Source organism: Dermacentor variabilis, chromosome 10 (assembly GCF_050947875.1).
Source record: "Dermacentor variabilis isolate Ectoservices chromosome 10, ASM5094787v1, whole genome shotgun sequence".
Classification (NCBI taxonomy): Eukaryota; Metazoa; Arthropoda; class Arachnida; order Ixodida; family Ixodidae; genus Dermacentor; species Dermacentor variabilis.
The window spans coordinates 113,265,732-113,291,818 of NC_134577.1; the positions used below are offsets into that span (position 1 = coordinate 113,265,732).

General features: G+C 46.1%; 1 protein-coding gene across 2 annotated transcripts in view; it reads right to left on the reverse strand.

Moving 5' to 3' along the window:
* Positions 1-12,448: 12,448 nt before the first annotated feature.
* The window catches only part of LOC142560880 (uncharacterized), a 48,864-nt gene continuing 35,225 nt past the window's right edge, over positions 12,449-26,087 (reverse strand). For both annotated transcript variants that reach the window (XM_075673292.1, XM_075673291.1), the window contains exons 5-7: positions 23,972-24,067; positions 16,959-17,202; positions 12,449-14,967 (exon numbers count right to left, since the gene is read on the reverse strand). In XM_075673292.1, the coding sequence (XP_075529407.1) occupies positions 14,671-14,967; positions 16,959-17,202; positions 23,972-24,067 (637 nt within the window). In that variant the 3' untranslated portion in view covers positions 12,449-14,670. The remainder of the gene's footprint in view (positions 14,968-16,958; positions 17,203-23,971; positions 24,068-26,087) is intronic.

Here is a 26,087-nt window from a genome sequence, read left to right on the forward strand (position 1 = left end):
GTTGTATTAGCGCGCGCAGAGGCTTTTCGAAAAATAGTTGTCACCTGAGAAATCAATGCAGTGTGCCAGTTCTTTTGGAATGGTGCTATTTGTGAAATTGATCATATTTCCCCTAGTCATGCTCAACTACTTACTGGTCAGATGCTTGAACTTCCGAAGAAGTATTTGTAAAGTTTCACTTCCAACTCAGCGTTGTAACCGACGCTTCTCGGAAGTATGAGTGGTATTTGCCCCTGCAACACTGCCATGAGTTCAAGTTCAAATTGTGCCCACCGACTGTCTATCCGTGTGCCACTAGAAAGCAAACAACTCATTTCTCAATTGTCGCAACATTTCTTTTTCATTCCATCTTCAAGAAATTTGTTTACTTCTTTTCCTGGTCATTGTGGACTTGCACACATTGAAGTTTTGGATAGTTTGGCAAAAGCATTGCATAGTGGGCCTGTAGCGAGTTCTTTTTGTATTTAGCGCATTGCCCTTCTGACTGGACAAATTAAGTAACTGCATTACAAATATTTCACTTCCTTGGAATGTCTGTTCCATGTGCCTCATAACAGTACACGGTTGAATTTGGTACATATATATGCACCTTCATATGACCAAGTGTAGGTTTGTATTGCAATGGAAATAAGAACATGAGTGCTTCAATTGTCTTCATCACTTTGCTGATGCCTTCAATGTGTGAAAATGGCTTGTAACAATATTGCTGCGTTTCATGTGAGGATATGGAATAGAATAACTTTCTTCTTTTATGCTGAAGGTATTCACTCCTTTTGCCTGTTGGGCTTCAAATCTTGTAGAAAATGGTGTGAGCAGCCTGGGGTGTGCCTGAAGAGCAATGCTAGTTTGTGCATGATCATATTGTTGCTGCTGGGAAGATGACATCTTAGGCACATTTTTTTCATACAATTAACACAAATGTTTCCATCTTTCCCCTTGTGGCTCAATCGTAGTAGACCTGTTCGCTTTTCAGTTACTTTGTTGTTTATTTTTGTTACATATCAGTATTATGTACTATCAAGTTAGTGGGAATATAAAGTTATTTGATGTTGTATTCATGGGGAATCCTAGCCGATCCCTCGTCATGGGTATGTGCCATATGTCACAGGCAACAGTCATTCTAGTCTCTCTTCTTGTGGTAAAAGTATCCCAAAACCTATTTTGTATGCTTGCAGATGAGTTGAGATTCACACATCAATGCCAGCTCACAAAGCATCTAATACGGCAATCAGCCAGCCACTTCCGCAGATGGAGAATTCTGCAGTTTCCAATCATACTGTTTCTGTTGTCCTTGGCAGAGATGTTGATTGTACACAGAGGGAATATATTGTAGGACAATAAAAATAACTTGTCATGACAAGGGCAATATATGGTAGAAATTATAGTAGACTATGACCAGCGTTAGCGCAAGCCCTGCGGTATCTAAAAAATGAGTAAAGTGCTGGTTTTCATATGCTATAGCTGCTGTGTGCATTAAGCTCAAAACTCCCTTCTTGGCAACATAACCCAGGAATGCCCACTCCAAACACTCTTGCACATGCACTTTGACAGCATCTGCTTTGATCTACCTAATTGCATATCAGTAAAGATGGGTCTAGTTCACTAAAGACTGACAATGCTGCATTCGTATGGAACCAAACTGTTCTCGAAAAGTTCTTGAAACCAGTCAAGCAGGTTTTTGAGAACTTTTAATCTGGCAAAATGACAAAATGAAAGTTATTTGAAATAAGTGATGCAATGCTAATGAGGTTTGGGCATGCATTTCAATGTGCTTGGCCTTCATCATCTTTAATCATAGTGAACCTGCCAAATTGGCAAGGATCTTGAATGAATTCTTCACTAAGCCCAACTATTTTGTTGCTGCCCTATATTGTCTCTATAGGAAGAGTGCACAACAAAAATCTTGTGGCTTCCTGTTATCATAACACCCTATAACTTCCTTAGATGTAGGGCCATTTGATATTCACCAATAAATACTTACACAGGATTTAGATGATGCCTTTAAAGATGTGTCCCTCATGCTTACATGTAAAGGAGCACTGACATTAAACTTTTGGACTGAACTTTTTTATATTAATCTGGTTCCAAACGGCAGCTTTTATGACCACACCATGCCACTGAAAGCTGCATGTGCTTTGAGCGATTCTTAATGTGTGCTAAAACTTGCTTCACTAAATCAATTTTCTTATGACTCTTCTCAAACATCTAAATTAAGATTAATTTAATTCTAGTGTTCTATAAGTCACAACCACGATACGATTACGAGGCATGCCATAGTTGCGGACTCCGGCTTAACTTTAATCGCCTGAGGTGTTTAACATGCACCCACTCCCCGGTGTGCACCAAGACAGAAAGGAAAGACCAATGTTGTGCTGCATAGTGGTCCTAACATGCTCAGTTTTCAATGACCTAATAATGGCATGGCTTACTCATGAACAACTGCAGCATGCATCATTTGTTTGTGACCTACCATGCAATGTTGTCACCAGATTATGGGGCCACACTGCCTTTGGCACATGTTTAAATGTTGGCGTTAAGGATATATTTGTTGCACATAGAAGGAATTCGACGTTTTGTAGTGTAGTTAACTGAATGACAGCTACACACGCATAAGAAAAAAATTGTGCCAGGACTACTTAAACTCTGCAGTGTTTGAGTTTGACCAATTCTTGCGATTTTGTACATTTCGGATGACTGAAGGTCATTTATTACAGTTATACCAGCTTTTGTACTTTTTAGACATGCTGTTTGCCCCGGTTTTATACAGTGATCATAGATAGCCACACCACACGATGTCGGTAGAAGAATTCAGAATTTTAGTAAAATGGGGTTGCTCCATGTTGAGGCGCACCAGCATGTCATAGTAAATAGAAGCCAGAAGCAGCAGCATTTTAAGGTATTGTGCCGCACCATGTAAAGTCAAATTATTGTGCCCCCCTCCACTCTCGCTGGCAAAACCTGCTGGTGGAGCATTGCGAGCAAGCTTTCGAGGTTTGCTGCGCTCTTTCCAAAACAGCATCCGAGGCAGCCATCTATTTTGCCTCCAGGACGAAAAGTCCCTGGCCAGGAGTGCATCGAACATACGAAAATAGCTGTCATTTGTGCTGCTGAACTTCTAGAGATTTATAGTTTTGACCTCAGGTTGCAGAACACAGCAATGCTATAGCAAGCAGTGTGGTGAAAGCTGTTTCACGGCTCTACCACGGCATAGCCAGCACTGCATGCATATACTATACACAAGCATGAGGTTTTAGCAGCAATACTTAACAGTAAATTGTATTTGTACAACTTCACTCTGTCTTTAACACTGCCAGGCTTTAAAATACATGAGAAGAGGTCACTGTCTTTCATTTGATGTGTTTATACAAAAAAAGTGTGTGCATGGAAGGGGTTAAGGCTCCTTTGTCAAGCCAAAATGCTTCCTGGCATGATAAAGTGAAGCCTTGTGCATTTCAGTCTGCAGTTGCTCACTGCACTTTCAAAAGTGCAATCAGCACAAAGAGCACAGGAAAACACACAAGCAATGGTTCAGCAATTTATTTGAAACAAATGCAACTTTGTTTTACAAAAAGACCACATTCCAAAAAGCAACCACATGCTATGCAGACAATACAGCCAACTTATGTTAATTGTACAGATGTTAACATGCCCTGCCTTTATATGTGGAAATGTTTCAAGTCTCAAAGTGTGCCCCTACTTTGTAGCTTGTCCTTGGAACAATGATTCAAACAAATGCTAAATTTAGCACCATTGCCACACTGATAGAAGAAAACTACATATTAAATCTTGGAGAACAGAAAAAAGGGTATAGTAAACTTCCAATAATCTGACTCCGGTTAATTTAATTTTTTCAGTTAATTCGAACCTGGCCAACGCCCATGCATGTCTATGGGATTAAACATTCATCATTTCGATCCTAAAACTGGCATTCGCCGGATAATGCGAACTTGACCAGACCCCAATAATGACCCCTTTTAGTGGCAGCGCATGTCTCAGTAGAGCTTAGGGGACAGTGAATGCATTAAACAAATGCCATCTCTCTGAAATGCCTATTTTTGACCCACCCGAGAAAGATTTTCAAGCAGTAACGGTAGCTGACAATGTCCGGTTGTGGTACTTACCTGATTCTAACGAACACTTTTTGTTTTCGAAGGACATTGAGACGAAAATTGCCTAGCTGTGCAATCGATTGCGAAACTAAAACCGTGGTTGTAGCATTCATATGCTTTACCACATATCATGGCTGTAATACAGCGAAGCTGGCTTTAGAAAATCAGCTGCCGTTCTAAAAAATGAGGTACGCGTAGGTTTCTACTTTGGTGTGGAGTTAAGTCATTTCTACTTTAGTTTTATACTGTGGACAAATAGAAATTTGATGCACATTCGTTTCAGAGGCGTGTTACTCAAGCACATATTGCCAAATGAATCAACGGTGCTTCAGCAGGTTTTTGCATCTTAGTTCGACCCGTCAGTCTCGTGAGGGTAGAATTAATGGAAGTTGATTGTATAAATTGTGTGATGAAGCACCAAGAAAGTTACCTTGCTCAGGTAGTGAAAAAGCATGGAAAAAGTGCTTCACACAACATCCACTGATGTTCTGTTGCAGATGCAAAAGCTGCCTCCTTTATCTGGAACAGAATAAATTCCTTTCGAAGGCAAAATAAAAAACAGAAAGAGAAGTCATCAACGCATTCCACATCCATCTTATTCAGCCTTTACAGTGTTGCTACATCACCATTTGCTTAGCCTCCTATGCCAAAAAAAAATTGTCGAAAATAAAATGACCTGATTCCCATGTTTTTCACCATCCAAGCAGTGTTTACTGCCAATTATTACTGCTTTCTGTAACCTCACCTGTAAATACTGTATTTTAACCTGTATGTTAACACTGAGCTATACGATAAGCTTAGTGAAAGTTAAAAAAGAATACTGGATGTTCATTTCTGATTTTTTTAGATATAAGAAGGGGTGCTTAAAAGCGAGCCACATTTGCAAAATGCTTGAATAAACAGCAACTACCCCGGTCATGCGCTAATTGTGGCCATGCTGTCCCTGCAAACTTCTTAATCTCATCCGCCCACCTAACTTTCTTCCGCCCCTGCTACGCTTCCCCTCTCTTGGAATCCAGTCCATAACCCTTAATGACCATCGGTTATCTTCCCTCCTCATTACATGCCCTGCCCATGCCCATTTTTCTTGATTTCAAGTAAGATATCATTAACTCGCATTTGTTCCCTCACCCCAATCTGCTCTCATCTTATCCCCTAACGTTACACCCATCATTCTTCTTTCCATAGCTCGATGTGTCGTCCTCAGTTTAAGTAGAACCCTTTTTGTAAGCCTCCAGGTTTCTGCCCCGTAGGTGAGTACTGGTAAGACACACCAGTTATACACTTTTCTCTTCAGGGATAATGGCAACCTGCTGTTCATGATCTGAGAATGCCTGCCAAACGGACCCCAGCCCATTCTTATCCTTCTGATTATTTCGGTCTCATGATCCGGACTCGCGGTCACTGCCTGCCCTAAGTAGATGTATTCCCTTACCACTTCCGGTGCCTCGCTACCTATCGTAAACTGCTGTTCTCTTCCGAGACTGTTAAAAATTACTTTAGTTTTCTGCAGATTAATTTTCAGACCTACCATTCTGCTTTGCCTCTCCAGGTCAGTGAGCATGCATTGCAATTGGTCCCCTGAGTTACTAAGCAAGACAATATCATCAGCGAATCGCAAGTAACTAAGGTATTCTCCATTAACTCTTATCCCCAATTCTTCCCAATCCAGGTCTCTAAATACCTCCTGTAAACATGCTGTGAATAGCATAGGAGAGATTGTATCTCCCTGCCTGACGCCTTTCTTTATTGGGATTTTGTTGCTTTCTTTATGGAGGACTACGGTGGCTGTGGAGCCGCTGTAGATATTTTTAGTATTTTTACATATGGCTCGTCTACACCCCAATTCCATAATGCCTGCATGACTGCTGACGTTTTGACTGAATCAAACACTTTCTTGTAATCAATGAAAGCTATGTATAAGGGGTGGCATTAAAATTAGATCTTTTGTCTCCTGCAATAGCTTACTGGTATCCTGTCTTACGAAGTTACAACCGACTTCTACTGCACACTCCTTAATGATGCCCATAAGATTTTCGTTCATTGCTTCAACACTAAGGTTCTCTTCCCGAGTTAAAGCCCTATACCTCTTCTGTAGCTTGATCCGAAATTCCTCTATTTTCCCTCTTACCGCTAACTCATTGATCGGCTTCTTATGTACCAGTTTTTTCCATTCCCTCCTCAAGTCTAGGCTAATTCGAGATCTTACCATCCTATGGTCACTGCAGTGCACCTCGCCGAGCATGTACACATCTTGTATGATGCCAGGGTTAGCACAGGGTATGAGGTCTATTTCATTTTTAGTCTCGCCATTAGGGCTCCTCCACGTCCACTTTCGGTCATCCCGCTTGCGGAAGAAGGTATTCATTGTCCACAAATTATTCCGTTCTGCAAACTCTACTAATAACTCTCCCCTACTATTCCCAGAACCTTTGCCATATTCCCCCACTGACTTTTCTCCAGCCTGCTTCTTGCCTACCCTGGCATTGAAGTCGCCCATCAGTATAGTGTATTTCGTTTTGACTTCACCTATCGCCAATTCCACGTCTTCATAGAAGCTTTCGACTTCCTGGTTATCATGACTAGATGTAGGGGCGTAGACCTGTATGACCTTCAATTTGTACCTCTTATTAAGTTTCACAGCAAGACCTGCCACCCGCTCGTTAATGCTATACAATTCCTGTATGTTACCAGCTATATCCTTATTAAACAGGAATCCGACTCCTAGTTCTTGTCTCTCCGCTAAGCCCTGGTGGCACAGCATGTACCCGCTTTTTAGCACTGTATATGCTTCATTTGTCCTCCCAACCTCACTGAGCTCTATTATATCCCATTTAATGCCCGCTAATTCCTCCAATAGCACTGTTAGGCTCTCCTCACTAGAAAACGTTCTAGCATTAAACATTGCCAGCTTCAGATTCCAATGGCGGCCTGTCCAGATCCAGAGACTCTTTTAGCACGCTCTGCTGCATCACAGGTCTGACCGCTGCAATGGTCAGTTGCTTTGTAGCTGCTGGGGACTATTGTTCTATTCATATAGAAGGTTGTGGCCAAGTACTGCACCAAGATGGGCAATCCTGCTCTGGTGAGGGAGTGCATTACCTGAACTAAAACTGTCTAAGTGTTGAACTAAAAGAATGTCTAAAATTAAATTGCGCAATAAATGCGTGAACTACGATTTACACACAAGCTGCAGACACGATAGCTTCGGATTGTTCGCATATACGAGAAAACATAAATGTGTTACGCAGAAACTGAAAGAAAAAGCCCATTTCCAGCTGCCGTTCAGGTCTCTGTCGCTGCCGTTCAGGTCTCTGTCTCAGTCACCGCGCTTGCTGGGTGGCGGTACCGTTAGCACAGCACAATTCTTAGGTTTTTTTTACAGCGAAGCTGTAAGAAACAAAAAGGCACAACCAAATTTACAGCGAATTACATCGAAGCTGTTAAGGGCTAGTTCCTTCAGGATCATGTCCGTGTGTACACAAAACGTGGGCATACCGAAGACAGTGCAATGCCGGGCCGACCCGCGGCGGAGGTGCAGTTCCTCATTGAGGGGCCCACACACACAGCTTCGCTCATCATCCTTCGCAGAATGGAGGGGCACCGTCTTTTCTTTAAATATACGTAGGACATTAGACAAAATTATAACAGCTTGGTGGCGCAACTCACCATCCCGTTTCAAATGGTATGCTCATAGCATCCATCCACCATAAATCATTTCTTGTAGGCCCTCCACGTAGCGCAAGTGCATTATTGAACGAATTGACCTTCTCAGAGTGGTATGGGTCAAAAAATTCGTAGACTATGAATTAAACGCAACCTGCAGGCAAGACATCATCATCCATCTGCCTGCTTACGCACACTTCAGGGCAAAGGCCTCTCCCATGCTTCTGCAACTACCCCGGTCATGTACTAATTGTGGCGATGTCGTCCCTGCAAACTTCTTAATATCATCCGCCCACCTAATTTTCTGCCGCCCCCTGCTACGCTTCCCTTCCCTTGGGATCCAGTCCGTAACCCTTAATGGCCATCGGTTATCTTCCCTCCTCATTACATGTCCTGCACATGTACATTTCCTTTTTTCATTTCAACTAAGATGCCATTAACTCGCGTTTGTTCACTCACCCAATCTGCTCTTTTCTTATCCCTTAACGTTACACCCATCATTCTTCTTTCCATAGCTCGTTGCGTCGTCCTCAATTTAAGTAGAACAATTTTCGTAAGCCTCCAGGTTTCTGCCCCTTACGTGAGTACTGGTAAGACACAGCTGTTATACACTTTTCTCTTGAGGGATAATGGCAACCTGCTGTTCATGATCTGACAATGCCTGCCAAACCCAACCCAGCCCATTCTTATTCTTCTGATTATTTCAGTCCCATGATCCGGATCCCCGGTCACTACCTGCCCTAAGTAGATGTATTCCCTTACCATTTCCAGTGCCTCGCTACCTATCGTAAACTGCTGTCTCTTCCGAGACTGTTTAACATTACTTTAGTTTTCAGCAGAATAATTTTTAGACCCACCCTTCTGCTTTGCCTCTCCAGGTCAGCGAGCATGCAATGAAATTAGTCCCCTGTGTTACTAAGCAAGGCAATATCATCAGCGAATCGCAAGTTACTAAGGTATTCTACATTAACCCTTATCCCCAATTCTTCCCAATCCAGGTCTCTGAATACCTCCTGTAAACACGCTGTGAATAGCACTGGAGAGATCGTATCTCCCTGCCTGACGCCTTTCTTTTTTGGGATTTTGTTGCATTCTTTATGGAAGACTACGGTGGCTGTGGAGCCGCTATAGATATCTCAGTATTTTTACATACGGCTCGTCTACACTCCGATTCCGTAATGCCTCCATGACTGCTTAGGTTTCGACTGAATCAAACGCCTTCTCGTAATCAATGAAAGCTAAATATAAGGATTTGTTATATTCCGCACATTTCTCTATCACCTGATTGATAGTGTGAATACGGTCTATCGTTGAGTATCCTTTACGGAATCCTGCCTGGTACTTTGGTCGACAGAAGTCTAAGGTGTCCCTGATTCTATTTGCGATTGCCTTAGTAAATACTTTGTAGGCAACGGACAGTAAGCTGATCGGTCTATAGTTTTTCAGGTCTTTGGCGTCCCCTTTCTTATGGATTAGGATTATATTAGCGTTCTTCCAAGGTTGCCTATACAGGGAGGCCAGTTTTTCTGGAACGATCTGCCCGCCATCCTTCAACAAAACTGCTGTTACCTGATCCTCCCCAGCTGCCTTCCCCCTTTGCATAGCTCCCAAGGCTTTCTTTACTTCTTCCGGAGTTACATGTGGGATTTCAAATTCCTCCTAGACTATTCTCTCCAAGAAACCCAAGAAAGATGAACAAGGACGCGTGTCGATATATTGCGACTAAAACTTCACGCCCGGCATCATCTTTACGCGACTGGTGCAGCCATAGAGTTTAATACAATAATGTCTAGAGAAAAATCTGCCTCTAGTGTCTACAGGAGCTGCAATGGCAGTGGTTACATTATTCTAGTACACTATAGCAGTGGTTGAAGTGCGTGGATTTGCCTAAACGTCGTCATTCTGGCTTCAAACGGCTTTGACTTTGTAAACTGGTCATTTTCTACAATGTACTGCGTAATAAGTAATCAAAGAAACATTATTAAAATTGTTCGACGGCAGGGTTCGAGCACGACCTCTAGCACAGAGGCCAGATATTGGAACCATTAAGCCAAGGACGCATGCATCGACAGGCGATGTGAAACGCCCTTACAAATTTATCGCGGCCATGCCAGTGCCTTGAGACGCTTGGTGCGTTTCGATTTGGCCACCTCGACAAGCCCAATCGTTACACTTAGTAACGATTGCCCGTGTTCGCAGCGTCTCCTACACTTCGAAGAGGTTAAATTAGTCTCAAATTTACGACAATGAAGTGATAGAAAGCGTAATATACAAAGCCACGAGAACGACTACATCCACAAGCACGAATAATCAAACACATCCATCTACTTCCCATCGTGCCTTCATTCCCATGGTTGGTCGACTGCAGCACCAGTTCCCCTAGTACATTGTAGGAAACTCTATGGGTGCAGCTATGACCTACTGTGATGTTGCACTGGCCTCTGAAAGCATGCGAGAGCGCACAACCAATAAACACGAAGAACATATTCCGCCGCGGCCGCTACGGCGGTCCGGACTTCTTACCTCTAGCAAGATGGCAGCAACCGGCTTCACTTTTGGAGAGCCATCTCCACTCCGGAAGTTTAAATAATTAGCCCATTGAAATAGACAACCAGGAACCACCAGAAAAAAAAAAACTGAATTAAATGGAAACAAAAAAGGCCACATTTAAAATAATTGAAAGCGATAATCTGTCCAAATTCGTGTAGGAAGTACACGAAAGTACTTCGCTATTCGAGGCTCCAGCTGGTTGCCCAAGGTTAGGGAGGGGAGGCAAGTAATGTGTATGCAACAGCAAAGATCCGGAGACCAGTCCGCACGTCCTAATGGAATACGAACCCGTAGGTAGCGCAGAAGCGATGGGATTTGAAGTGGACGGAACCATCAACTGCTCCACAGACGGAGATATGAAAGCAGTGAAGACATTGATACGACCGGAGAGGTGTCAAGGAAGAGAAAGTCCAAGACTTGCACAGAAATACAACAGAAAGCATGCGTGGCATAACCGAGTAACTCGAGCAGGCTAGGCGACTATTTGTCACCGCTCGGTTTCGAAGGGGATGCCGAATAAATGGTGAAGCCTCAGCGCTGGTTCCCCATACCACGCAATAAAGACGGCTTCGTTTGATTGCAGAATCAGACATTAACCGAACTTCAGTTTCATTTCATTGCCTGCGTGGCTATTATAAACGTGATGTACGGTTACCCGTTTCGAGGTGTACACATGTAAATATAAATGAACATTTTTTGCCAAATACATTCTTCCGAAAGAATCGCCTTACCTTGTCTGGCAATGTTTATCTGTGTGATCTACGACGAGCAGCAGCTCATAGCATATGCAAAATAGGTTTGAACTCTTGATGGTCAGTGGGCAATTCTTCGAATGCACGCATAAGAACAGCTATGGCAAGCTTTTGAGCAAACTGTAGACTTGAAACACTGCATCGCAGCGCTCGGAGCATATATAGCGTAGCGCAAGCTCAGGTTCCAACGTCCTGCTTGTCAAACGTGCAGGGGAGCAATGGATTAGCTTGACGCTGTTCACGAGTTTCAAGTTTGTGCTGCTCACAAGTGACCAGTCCAGAAGGCACGGGCTGGAGAAAGGAATTTGCCAGCTGCAGTCACTTTCTTGTGGACAGCGGAAAAAGTTCAGTTTCAAGTGCTGCTGCACTTGAAACTGTGTTCCGCCACGTGCTGTTGATATTTGCCTTTGTATACTTGCCAAAACATGAAGTTTCTCGCACAGAATCCTATTGTTGACCACTTTCCAACAGGTTCGCTTTCTCACTTGTGTACAAACACTCCTTTTTTCACTAGTTCAGCACGCATCATTTTCATTCCCATATCCTTGAAGCGTGTGCAAGTTTAGGTGACAGTCTCTTCAGGATTGCTTTAGCGGCCGGCACCCTGTTGAAATCCTGCTCGTTCTTTCTGTGGGACTTTTCTTCAGCTGGAGCGCCGCTTATATAAGGAACAGTGACACTCATTAGCTGCAGATGCACCCTTGGTATCTTCACAGTACACTTAATGGAATGCTCCTTGAAGTGGTGCTCGCGCACAATTCAACGCGGTTGAAACATCTCGGCACAGCAAAAAGCAAGCTCATGTTTCTCTGAAAGTTCTGGGTTTCGTGGCATCAAAATCGGCTCTATTTCAGCTCATGGCTTGCATAACTGTAGCCGAACTTGCAATTCGGCGTAAAGCAAGTGGTGCCCCTCAGACTAGTTTTTTTTTCTTCTGCGCAAGAACACTTTTACTGTCCAATTACTGGAACTCCAAGAACTATCGCAGCTAGAAGCGCAGCGCACCGTGCCATCAGCGTGTTAACAGACTATATAAATGATTGCTTTTGAAAATTGCTCGTTGCAGTTAAGAAACATACTTATGCGCTCTGTCAACGTAATTTAACCATTTTCATTCAGCTGTTACCGTGACAACCAACTGTTTTAATTATAATAGGTGAGCGATAACAAGGCTCAAGCAGGTGGCCCGCACCTCGGAACAGGCCTCCGACCACAGTGCCACTCCTGCTGCTGTCACGACACGGAGAAGCAGCGAGTTGCGCTGGTCGGCACACCTGCCCATCCAGCCAATGTGTTCTGCACCACAAGGTCCGAGGCTGGCTGTGCCCTACAGCTTCTCCATCTTCCAAGAAACCACACCGGCACTACTAATAACTGTCTATGACGTTTATTCAACGACATGAGTCCCCTTCAGTTTGCAACCCTGTAGGGGAGGGAAAAAAAACCCCCCAAAGTGCCCCAGAAAAATACAAGGCTACATGGCAACCAGAAAGACATCACGCACATGCCATGCCTTTTTGCTTGTTTCTGACCTCGCAAGCTCTCATCTTCACGTGTCACAGAACACACCGTTTTTTTGTTACATGTGGGCATGTGTATGCTTACATTATCTCATTACCGCCTCCTTGACCCACACAACTTCATGGGAGCAGGTCAAACTCGCTACTTATGTGGCAATTTTACAAGACACCGAAGCCACCATAAATGAAGCAGTGTCTGAAACCTAAACACACTTGGGTCCAGTCGCCACCAACCACTGAAGCACGTGCACAAAATAATGGACACCTCGAGCACGTGAAACAGAGAAGGAAGGGGTACAAAAATGGGATAAAGGGCCAAGAGAAAACCAACAGCACACACACACGTTGGTATGTTGCAAGAATGCCTCAACCTTTGCACTGTAAATTGTGTAAAGTTTAAACTGCAAGGTTGAGGGCAAAAAAAGATTGATAAGGCAACACACTTGCCTGTCATCACAAGCCACACGCGCACACACACCATAGTAAAGACAAAAATAATCTGCATGTTCTTCATGTCGCAGCATAAAACAGCAGTCGAAAGTGAGAGCAGCTGTGAGAAAACAAGTTGTCATACTGCTGATGCAAGTGTGAAGGACTGCTCCACTGGGTTCACCCACTTCTGTCGGTCAATTTCGAACTGACAAATGACATGTCAACGCACAATCACAGCAGTTGGGAGCAGTAGCCCAAATGCAACTGTGGCGTTTTTTTTTTTTTTTGCCTACTGCAGAAACCAAGTCGGCAACGGATAATGCGGGACGCACAAACTCCGAGTACCAGGCACACCTGGAGTAGTGCCGCCACCAGCCTGCAGTGACTGCCACCAAATACAACCCAATACGCTGATCATGGTGCCAGCATTTCTGAAGAATCGCTAGGCAATACCTGCACCATACGCCCAATTTTAGCCATACATCACGACCGCTGCATTGTGCCATAACCTCCATGCCCGATACTACGTCCCGACAGCCAAAGCTCAGCAAGAGCAAGCAGCTTCATGAAATATTGATGCAACTAACACAACCAATATGAATTTTGTCTAAACGCCCTTGCACACGTAGTTAAGTTAATTGCACTCTGTGCCAACGATCTACGAGAAAGAAAAAAAAGATTGATTGTTCGGCATGCAAATTTATAGGCAATCAGGCGAAATTTTGAAGCCGACGCAACTTGAGTCAGCGAAGAAAAACAAATCCCACCACACATTCGCACTGCTGAGGCATCAGAACTGAGAACCGCACAAATGCACCCTCTGGAAAAAAACTCCAAAAGAACTTGTACTACAATAAAGCACTCAACATTCGTGCAAGCCACATGCAACCATTCTCCTCACAAGGAAATAGGAAGAGGAGGTAAAATAAAGACCCAAGCCCTGTTGAGGAGACAACAGAGGACAACAAGGACGCCACCACAACCAAACGGGTGTCGCACGACGACCATGGGGCAGGGCCTTCTGCAGAGCAAGAAGCTTCACACGTAAACGAGCGAATCCAGTCACCAAACTGAAAAATTTGTGCGAACTACAAATCAAAAACTAGTTTATGACTTGCGCATCCTTTTTTTTTTCTAAACAAGACAACGGCGGCATGCCCACAAACCTGAAGTATGAACCAAAAACAACGCAGAGAAGGCAGCAAACGTGTGGATTAGGAAGCCACGCAACCAGTCGATGGCCAAAGAGAGGAGAGCCGAGGAGAACGAAGTGACGCAACAATGAGGGAGAGGGTGTAGCGGCACCTCTGTGACAAACTCTTGCCGCCTCGCTCACACACGCATGTCCATAGTCCTCCAGGGAGACGAGCGGGCGTGGCAATTGCAGGGCCGCTGACCGTTGCAGTCTCTTTCTCCTCAGTATTCAGGGGGAGGGGGACTGGAGGGGGGGGGATCTGTCTCACAGCACACACTTGAAAAACGAGGCGAAAGGGGGAGAGGGGGCCAGGGAAGTCAATAGTGTAGCCACACGCAAAACAGGACCTCCTGGCCATCGCTTTCTGCACACTGTCGACGAACGGCTCTCGGCACCGGCAGAAGGCAGCGCACAGTAGCGGTGGCACACAAGACGCCGGCTGCGGCTCAGGCGGCCACGAGCGACGGGAAGTCGTTCCAGTCGTCCACCTTGGGTGCCGACTGCTTGGGCGGCTCACCCCCAGCGCTAGGAGCACCGCCGCCACGGTGGTATCCACCTCGTGCAGGCCGCTCACCGCCTTCGCGAGGTGGTCCGCGGGGCCCACCAAAGCTGCCTCGGCCGGGGCCTCCCCGGCCCATGCCTCGACCTCCGCGGCCGCCACGGCCGCGCCGCTGGTCAGCAAAGTTGATCTCGATATCGACCACCTGGCGCTGCCGGCCTCGACGCATGTATTCGTCTTCATCCTGCAACGTGGCAGCACCGGGCACAAATGCACGATATAATACGCACGTGTCCCTAAAGCAAAAATAGGTCTGCCATAGGTCAAATTACAGTTGGGAGACCAACAAGTCAGGTTCTGCTCCATGAATTATTTCAAAGAACTGTCTGGTAAGAGCCAAGCACAACCCGGGATAATAAAATAGTGACATGCAGTTGCTGCAACAGATGTTGGCAATTGCAGTGTTCGTGGGCCAATTAGAAACCCGAACATACCAAGGAATGCCGTATTTGCTCTATTCTAACCCGCCCTAAATTGTAACGCACAACCGTCTTTCGCGACGGAAAAGTCCTTTACAGTACCGTGCACCTCATTCTTTCATACAGGAATACAACTTTCATTTGGAAAAACAAAGATTTACTCTCAATGCACTAAAGCTGCGATAAAGAAAAAAGTCACAGTTTTGCCCGAAACATGAAGCATCGATTAAGATAGCAAATTAGTAGACAGCTATACGAAGAGTAAAAAGTAGTTTTATCGGCTGTATAAACATTTAAACATTCGCTTACTGACTAAATTAACAAGCACGGTGTCATGCGTGCACAAGCAAACATGAACACGTCTTAAGCAAAGACCGCGGAAACTTATCAAAACGCTGGAGCGAAGAAGTGCGGAGCAGGAGCGAGCGAATTTACTTTTGTACGGCCTCTCGCTTCAACGTGAACAAAGCGACGAGAACACAGCATGCACCGCGCTGTGTTCTGCCGAGCCTAAATGCGTACACTCTTGTCTCTGTTGCAGATTGCTTTTAGCATAGGGGCCACGCACGGCCGTGCCGTACGTAGCAGCCGCCGGTGTAGTATGCATTTCCTGTTTGTGCCAGTCCCGCATGGAAGTTTCGGGAACTCCAAATGCCCGTGAGGGGGGGGGGGGGGGAGGCGACCCATTTCCGTCCATCTCCGCACTTGTCATTGCTTTCCTTTTAATTGCGGCATCGTGATGAACTCTGCATGTCGTTGCGGTTAGCACTTCCATGCTAATAGAGCAGACTCGGGAAACAGGAAGACCGGGAAGACTGACGGTGCACTAAGCCAAGCACACTTACTACAGCATGTGGAGGAAGCTACGGCAGCTAGGCTGAAAGCGTGTAAGGCTGCCATTCTGAAATGCCGATGGCAATATGGCAACGCAGATTTAGGGCCGTGCTTGCAATTTTTGGACTCCTTTCGTCGGAAAAGTGCGCGGTGGATTGGAGTAAATACGGTAAAAGCAGGTTGGCCAACTAGATGAGACACTTGTAGCAAGTATGGAGACCACCAGAGCCATAATGAGGGCACTGGGGCACTATGTTCTTGCGGTCCCATAATTTATGGTCTGTAGTGGGAGATCTGCACATCCATCAGCCACGTCTGCACAGAGCCCAAGGACCACGGCACCAGAAAGCCGGATTGTCTAGTCACATCTGGCTACTACAAGCATCACATTAATGACTCTTCGAAGTTTACAACTGTTTTTAAAATACCAATTTGAATTCCTATACTTCCCATATATACAAATTTAGCTACGCATTAAAAAAAATACCGCATGTTTCAGAATAATATCAGTGACTGCACCCGATTGCTCATCAATCCGCTCCCGAGAAATTACTTCGGCAAGTAGACCTTCCAACAGAAGACGGCTAAACTCTGCTCAGCAGAAGCTATATTTTGCCCATCTTCGTGCGGCACTGCTGCTGTCACTGATCCCGACCATGCCACTGACCAAATGATTGTTGCCTTTGAATACAAGACAACACATTTAGCCTTGCCAAAATGGCAGCGCGATTAAGCGAAGTGCAGCTGTTATAGCTACTCCAAAAACCAATACTCATCGCGCTCGAGGGTTTTGAACACAGAACATGGAACATTGTGAAAAACACAGGGTGTCAATCCGGCACTTGTTCGTAAATATCTGAAAAATGGGGCACCGTACGGTAAAATCGTGAAACTTGGTAGGTGTGCCTAAATGAAGGCCTACCTCGCTCTCCTCCTCTTCCTCCTCCTCGCCCTCCTCGTCGTCAGTGATCTTCTTCTTGAGGACAAACATCTTCTTCCACTCGGCCTTCTCCTCGCCACCCTCGCCAGGCTTGCGGATGTTGAAGCTAGCACGTGACCGTTTCATCTCTTGTTCCCGTTTGTACTCGTCCAGGGTCATCTCCTTGGCGTCGTCGATGGCATTCTCGCCTGCTGCACCCTCCTCTCCCGCTACACCACTGTCCTTGCTGCAAGGACACAAAGAAAAACACTTGAGACTCTCGCATGCTTACAGCTAGTCACCTTCTGTCACAGTCACACCTCGTTTACATAGAACCCTTATAAACCAATTACGCTTTACATAAAACAATTTTCCAACACTACTACGCTCATCGCCAATGCATATGACAAATAATCCATGGCTACATCAAATAAATATAGCCAGAACACTTGCGACACCCAAGTTGGGTTTCCCACACCGTTTGGAAGGTGGTTTTCCCACATAGATCGGCAGGCTGTGAGAACAAGCGGCACCGCTAGAGGGAGCAAAACAAAGAGACTAGAGACGCCCACTTGCCATCACGTGCTTTGGTGCTTTTCCACGATTCCCACCGACCTTCCACGAGACTGCCCATTCAGTAGTTCGATTGTGCATGGTGTCGCAGTATCGCTTCGCCTACCTATCTTGGAGCGCGAATGAATGAAATAATGATACATTGTTACAACAAAAACAAAATCATTAAAGAAGTATAATCACGCAAAGCCAGGAACTTGAGATGCCAAGTTCAGTTCTACAGCATACCCCGACTTCTGCAACACCAGTCGGAACCTTGCCAGCATGGCTACGCATGAAGATGTCGAGGCGGCAGTTTACAAATGCCTTCCTCAATGTCAGGCAGCGAAGCAGCCCCGTTTCCAGCTCCATTGAACAGAAAGAGAAGGATTGCACTTTCACCCTTGACAGGCCTCACTCGGCAGTTCCTATTGGCTGCAGTGCTCCTAAGGTTGTCACACCAGTGCCGGCTCAGCAAGCAATGGTGAAAGCCGAGTGATATAGTTTATTGCAACAAAATTATGGACTGCATAAAAGGGCTAGTTCAAGATAAAAATTAAGGAAAGAATAAATGGAATGCTTATTATGTCAACACGTTTTCATTTACTGAATGAATGGCAAATCCCGCTACTACTTTGTGCAACAGCAGTGCGGAAGTCACGATTCTCGTTATCTAGTGAGTGATTGGCACTCACAGCGCCAAAAGCTTCGAGATTCCTTCCCCAGTGCAGCCTGGGTGTGCGTCACCTGAGATACACTTTCCACTACTACGTGCATACCCCAATTATTTTTTTGCCAGTGAGCTGGTCGCCAATAGCTAGGCGGCTGATCACGATGTAGCTAACGCTTTTCATTCTTGACAGCTTCCGCTCAGTTGGGACCCAATTTCTTGGAAATAAAGGTGCACGTTAGATCCAAGTAAATACAGTATACATATTAGCACAGCAAAAATGAAAGTTTTTTTTTTTTGGCACTGCCACCAACCTCTGGAACGATAGTGTACAACAGTAAATGAAATTTCGTATGACCCGAGCGCGCGGAACTGCAAACATTACTATCGCCACGACGATGGTCACATTCGGCATCAAATCGGACCATCATCAATAACTGGCACGGCCACCGATTCAAGGGCATCAAAACTCACAGGAGCCCTTTGAACGGGCTGTTGACTGTCACACTTGTGTTTCGTTCATCAGCCTGGTTACGCCCACTGCAGGGCAAAGGCCTCTCCCATACTTCTCCAACTACCCTGGTCATGTACTAATTGTGGCGATGTCGTCCCTGCAAACTTCTTAATCTCATCCGCCCACCTAATTTTCTACCGCCCCCTGCTACGCTTCCCTTTCCTTGGAAACTATTCCGTAACCCTTAATGGCCATCGGTTATCTTCCCTCCTCATTATGTCCTGCACATGTACATTTCCTTTTTTCATTTCAACTAAGATGCCATTAACTCGCGTTTGTTCACTCACCCAATCTGCTCTTTCCTTATCCCTTAACGTTACACCCATCATTCTTTCCATAGCTCGTTGCGTCGTCCTCAATTTAAGTAGAACAATTTTCGTAAGCCTCCAGGTTTCTGCCCCTTACGTGAGTACTGGTAAGACACAGCTGTTATACACTTTTCTCTTGAGGGATAATGGCAACCTGCTGTTCATGATCTGACAATGCCTGCCAAACCCAACCCAGCCCATTCTTACTCTTCTGATTATTTCAGTCTCATGATCCGGATCCGCGGTCACTACCTGCCTTAAGTAGATGTATTCCCTTACGATTTCCAGTGCCTCGCTACGCATCGTAAACTGCTGTTCTCTACCGAGACGGTTCAACATTACTTTAGTTTTCTGCAGATTAATTTTTAGATCTACTCTTCTGCTTTGCCTCTCCAGGTCTGTGAGCATGCATTGCAATTGGTCCCGAGTTACTAAGCAAGGCAATATCATCAGCGAATCGCAAGTTACTAAGGTATTCTACATTAACTCTTATCCCCAATTCTTCCCAATCCAGGTCTCTGAATACTTCCTGTAAACACGCTGTGAATAGCACTCGAGAGATTGTATCTCCCTGCCTGACGCCTTTCTTTTTTGGGATTTTGTTGCATTCTTTATGGAAGACTACGGTGGCTGTGGAGCCGCTATAGACATCTCAGTATTTTTACATACGGCTCATATACACCCCGATTCCGTAATGCCTCCATGACTGCTGAGGTTTCAACTGAATCAAACGCTTTCTCGTAGTCAATGAAAGCTATATATAACGGTTTGATATATTCTGCACATTTCTCTATCACCTGATTGAAGTGTTTTGTTCACTTAGACCCAATTGCTCATTTTGTTGCAGATATCCGCATGTATTCTTATAACGAGAAAACTTTTTTTCTGATGAGACTTAATTATAATGAAGTTCACATGTATCGCATAACTGGACGCACATTAAGTACAAAGGGAGCTTTCTCAATTAAACCCTTGTATTAAACCAGCACAGAAGTCTTAAAACAAATTTCCGGAGATGAAGTGTGAACCATTCTCCTTGGTAGATGGACATGTAGCAAGCGTTGAGACCCCCAGTGCCATTTACAGGCACGGGAGCACTATGGGCTGGCCAAACCTTTCTGTCTGGTCTATCACAAGGGACTCGCCCACAGACCCAGTCACAAGGGGTTTGTGGGGCCCAGAGACCATTCCCTCACCTGCAGATTAGCAAGCAACATCGAGCACCATTTCAGCCTGCGTATTGATACAGACACCAAGAGTTGCAATCAACCACACACACACTTTGCCAGATGGCAGTTTGTTGAATCCCTAGATCACAAGTACACTTGCCAACCTTAAATTTGAGAACGCAGTCCACATTCGTTACAATAGATGACAGTAATCAAAGGAAAATGGAAGGCCATTCTAACCAAAATTAAAACTGCAGGATGTTGTGAAGTGCTGTTTCACTATTGAAAGCTGATGGCAACTGCAACAATAAAAAAAAAAAAAAACGAATTCGTGCAGTAATCGTATGAATGCATTTGTAGCACGGTCCTCGCAGTCAGCCACTTTTTGGATGCTGGCACTTTGCTGCTGCAAAGTTGGCAGATGGCAGTTAGATGCTGGCAGATTTTGCCCACTTTTTGGGCAAAATCTGCCCCAAGTACATTGCTGCCACCAATGAACAAACTCCTTTGTGTCTGTTAACACACAAAGCAATGGTTGGTATAATAAACTGATGTCTTTTATTTCGTGACAAGGGACCCAACACTATAAAAGGTCAAGCATGGACAAAAGCTGCTTCATGAGGAAAGTTCAACTCAGGAGCTCATGGCTTCCGGCAGCCATAGCAATGCATGCGAGACAGCCCGACTGCACCATGGGCTTCGCAGTCTGGATACTGAATAGCATTCTGTCCATCTTTGTGAGAACTGATGCGAAGAAAAATAAAGTGCTGTCGAAACTATGCATTTGACAATTGGTGGCAGCTGGTTTTAATGACCAAAGAAATCTCGCTTTGGCTAAGTTTGTTACGAGTACAGTCGCCGACCGTTTATTCGGACCTCACGGGGAATGCGGAAATGTCCGAATAAACAGGCGTCCGAAAAAGCAGATTAAGAAAAAAAAAATGAAATCCTTTATTTCCATGCACTTATTCGGGCTCGGCAGTAGGCTTGAAGAAATCGTGAATGCGCCGTAGCACGCTGTTCCGTTTACCAGAATCAGATATGCCTGAATTTCGGAGAGGGTCGTACGGTCACTACAGGCGGCTGAAAGCACAGTCGTTGCTTGTACACGCTCCGCATGCGACGGCAGCGTAGCGCATGGTGCGTCATCTTCCGACTCAAGAGTCGTCCGGCGGTGCAGCAGAAACCTGACGAATGATCTCGCCGTCATCGAGTTCTGCGCATGTCAGTACAGCGGCGTGAGCCCCTGTGAAACTGTCAAATGAGACGGTGTCCGGAGCCACTGCACAGGGCTCGGCAGAACATTTTCGGCGTCAGTAGCGTGCACATCGGAAGGCGACAAATCCTAGCCTCCCGGCACCTGCTTGCCGGCATTCCCCAGCGCAGTCTGCGCGGGCACTGTCGGCGCCATTAGAGACTTGACGCGTTGTTTCCGTATGCCGCGTCGGATCACCGAAACCTCGACACAGCAAAGCAAACACCACCGTGCCGACACCAGTCACACAAATGAAAAAACGTGGCCTGCTCGCAGCGTTAGGGTGGCTAGCAGCGTCGTGCGGGAAGAAACAAATCAGCTGCTGGATTGTCTTGACATGGCTTACTAAGCTGAAACCGGAACTGCCGCAGAGCCACTCTATCGAACCAGGCGGAAACGATGATGATGAGCGGGGATTTTCAGTAGCGCCACTTCGTGGGGCAGCAAGGAAGGTCCGTTCAAAACAAAAATGGTGTTCAGCAAGTCGAACCATGCATCGGTCAGAGTCGGTGCATGGTGCTCTCGACAGAGTTGGCTCAAGGAGTGTCCGAAAAATCAGACGAGAGGTTGCAAGGTGTCCGAACTTTCGGCAGTTGTTATACATTATGGTCTATGGGGAGAATGGCGGTGCCACGAAGCTGACCGAATAATCAGGCATGTCCGAATTTTTGGAGTCCGGAAAATCGGTCGGCGACTGTATTATACACAGTTAAACCTCGCTATAACAAACGAAAATAATAAAATTTGTGACCACGTGACTTTTCCCCACGTGATATCACTGGTCATCGCTATCAGACAACTATTAACGGACCAAAGCATTTCGTCCTCGGTGCGATCCATGGCATTTGAAATCCCGCACTTTTTAACAGCCTTGTTGACTGGGATCATGCACCGTGCATCTTTCACCCATCCAGCAAAGTCCTGCAGTGAGGCATGCTTCATTCTATTGGCGGGCGTGAATTCGTGGCAGCCACTGAGAAGCCATTCGGTGTAGAGTGCCCGAATTCTATCATTCACTGGCTTGGTCAAACAAACATGGAGCGGCTGAAGCTGCGATGTCCTGCCCCCAGGTATCACGACAAGGTCGGTGTTGCATGCAGCCAGCTTGTCCCTGATGCGCTGGTCAATGTGGCATCTTAACGCGTCGAGCACGAGCATCCCACGCAGACCCAAACTGCCGCTGTGTCTCTTCCGCCAGACGTTATCTATCCAATCTGCGACCAAGTCCGTTGTCATCCAAACTTTTTCATTTGCACGCACAATCATGCCACTCAGAAACGCAATTCCTTTCGGGAGCGCCTTCCATATGAAAACATACAGGGACAGCTTGTGCCCATCCGCAGTGCAACAAAGCATTGTGGTGACTAGTTTTTTGTGGCCGGAAGACAAAACACGCACTCGCTTCGCCCCCTTTTCGATGGTTGTGGTGGCAGGCATGTCGAAGCAGAGCGGCGTCTGATCGGCATTTCGAATCTTTCGAAAGTGGTAGCCGTTTCTATGGCACAACTTCAAAACAAACCGCTGAAAACTGCAATTTCTCTTCATATTCTTCGGGCAATTTTTGGCATATCGCTGCCCACCTTTGAAGAAAAAAGCCTTTTCTTTTCATAAAATTTGATAGCCAGCACCTGCTCGCTTTATGTCACCCCCCGCATTAGCCCTTTCTGCAAGGGCTAACTGCGTCGCCCGTGCTTTGAGCAGATCGGTCGTCACAAGCCGCCGTGCCACTCGCTGCTCTTGCACGTATTCTGCAAGCAGCTCTTCTATTTCGGCAAAGCAGCCCTGCTTCAGTCAACCAAAGCCCTTGTTTCATTTCTGGCAAAAATCCTCTCCTTCTGTTTGCACCAATCCCACACTCAAGTTTTGGGAACTCCGAATGCCCGTGATGCAGCCCGATTTGTCTGTCTCTGCGCAAGTGATCACTTTCCTTTTAATTGTGGCATCACGACGAACTCTGCATGTCTTCGCAGTCAGCATGTCCATGCTGAGCAAATGCCGAAAACCGAGAGATGGACTAACCTAAGCACACGGAGGAAGCTACGGCAGCTAGGCTTGAAGTGCATACACGGTGGCCATTTCAAAATGCTGATGGCGATATGGTAACACAGATTTAGGGACATACTTGGTTCTAGTGCTTGCATTGTTTGGACCGGCTGTATCGGGGAAAAAAGCGCAAGTTAGATTTGAGTTAAGAAGTGCACCAATTTAAACATCTGCTATATTGCGAAATAAAGTGTCCAGAAAAGAGCACAGCAGGCTTCGGTTGAAAAGAGCCGTGGAGAAAAAGATTGCTTCAGGCTCCGCTAGCGAGCTCCACACACACCACGCACAACTGCAACATTTGGCTCAAATGTTCACAGCAACTATCCGTGGACTCCATTTTTCACCAAGCCCGAGGGGTGGTTCAGGACACCTTTAACAATCATTCCCGTAGCACCTGAAAGACCACAGCGCCAGAGTTTCCCACACTAATTTTCAAAGGAAACTACGATTGAGCCAGCACAGTGAGTGAACACCAGGGGAGGGAAAGACAGCCGCGGATACCAACCTCGTGTCCGCTGCATTCTCACCGGCCGCCGTCTCGTCCCCACTCTTCTCCGCTGCTTCCGTCGTGTTCTCTTCGCCAAAGGGACTCAGCTGGACTCTGCACAACAGGAGAAGAGCACACACACACGCTGCACTTATTGCATTTGCATAACTTGCTCAACACAGATGGTACAATCAACACAAAGGTCCACAGGAGGATGGAGACTTGAAGTCATCGCGAGTAGCTGGACAAGCATACCTGCCGACCTGTGAACTTTACAATTTGTAAAACCTCCAGGCAGGCAGGTAGGGAGAGGGCGGGTGAGCGCGAGATAATTTTTGTTGCTAATAAGGCAGGTATGTTTTCTCTTCCCTGGCCTTAACTACCGCAGAGTGCCAGGCTCGCAGGGTTAAAGAAAGGAAATGCAGGCAAGACATGATTATTGTCGTGGGACAAGGCATGGCCCAAAGGGTGTAAACTTTTTGTTTAGGAGTGCCCCTACCACTGCTTTTTCCACCTCTGCAAAAAACACCTTTCAGGGTGCCCCATCTTTGTCCCAAAACGATATAATCACTTATCTTGCTGCCTTTCCGTTCTTGAACACTGTGAGCCCTGCCTTACTTGAAGGCATAAGGGCGTGCCTGTTATCAACACAACATTCTTGACAGAAAAGTAGCAGGTGCCCAGTTTTCAAGAAAAGAAATGCAAGGGAGACAGGTATCTGGGGACAAGACACACCCCAAAGGGAGCAAACTTGTGCCTGCTATACCCTTGGGAGACAGCCAAGGAATGCGACTGCCTCCCTACACACGCAGGACGGTCAATGTGCTCCCAAAGGACGCAGGCGAGCAGGCCATCATTGTGAGGGCCACCCCACCATTCAATGCGACTTGGGAGGGACGCGCATCAGTGACACACTGGCTCACAGACAACTGGATGCCAATCAAGAACTGTCCGCACAGCACTGGCAATAAGCAAGCCTCAGAGCAAGGTATGCACTGCCGTACTGGTCATCCTGTGCGTGGCATTCAACATTGGATCCTTGTTCGTCTTAGCATGAAGACAATCACGAGGCGCTTCCCCTCTGACACAGTTCACGCTCCGAGCTCCTCTGCAAACGCGGCGCACCCCCCTTCGGCTTTCTCTCGCATCATCGTGTCAAGTGCCTGTATGCACTCCCCTTTCGGCAGGGTCACGGTGCAACCTGCAACCACTGTGCAAGGATGACAAGTGCACCTGTCAAAAAATGCAAAGGACCCATGATCATTCAATGTGGCTGTCACTACCACACAATTCCAGCCATAACGCAAATCAAAATTGAAGGGCCCCATCCTGTAATTGCACTGGGAATTTACGAGGGATGTCACAGTGGAGAAACATTAACTTGTACCAAAATACAAGAACACGACTGTTTTGTGCTTTCTGTTCCCACCAGCAGGAATTCAAGCTGCAACCTCGTGCCTATCATAACACCAACCATAACCCACAAACTACTAATGAAAATACACAGGGAGGGAGCAAAGTGACAATGCTTTAAGGGGGGATGAGGATCTTTCATTTGAAAATGAAATTTTCGAATTCTACAGCTAATATTCCTTTAATTCACCAAGTTTCAAATCTCGGGGAAGAGTATTTCCTCCGCAATATCAAGCTATAACATCACTGAGCTGAATTCTGCGCAAAAACAGCCCTTTTTATCGCGGCGAGTAGCTCTTTTTCTATGCGCGCGATCGCGGCCATCTTGGTCTCGTTGGAAAGAGGAGCCTTCCTTTAATTTCCAGCCAAAAGTGACTCCGTCGGTACGCCAGTGACGTTGAAATCCGGGGAAGAAAAAAAGCCCGAACGCGCGATCTGATTCGTTGACTAGCGCACGTGACCAAAAATATGTGCTGTGGTTGGCTGCGCGAGGTTCCCATCGTCTGCTCCACTCCGCAGGCGACTCGACGGCGTGTCTCGTAGGTTTGTTGGCACACGCAGAACGATGTCCAGTCCACCAGGGAAGTTCACCACGAGGCACAAGTTCGGCAAAAGGAAGCGATCAGCTTATAACTTTCAAAAGCGCTCCATTGCTTCTGAAAGCATCGAGAGTAGCTCGCCGCCAACCGCAAATGATGCCGAAGCCGCGGACGATGCCGAA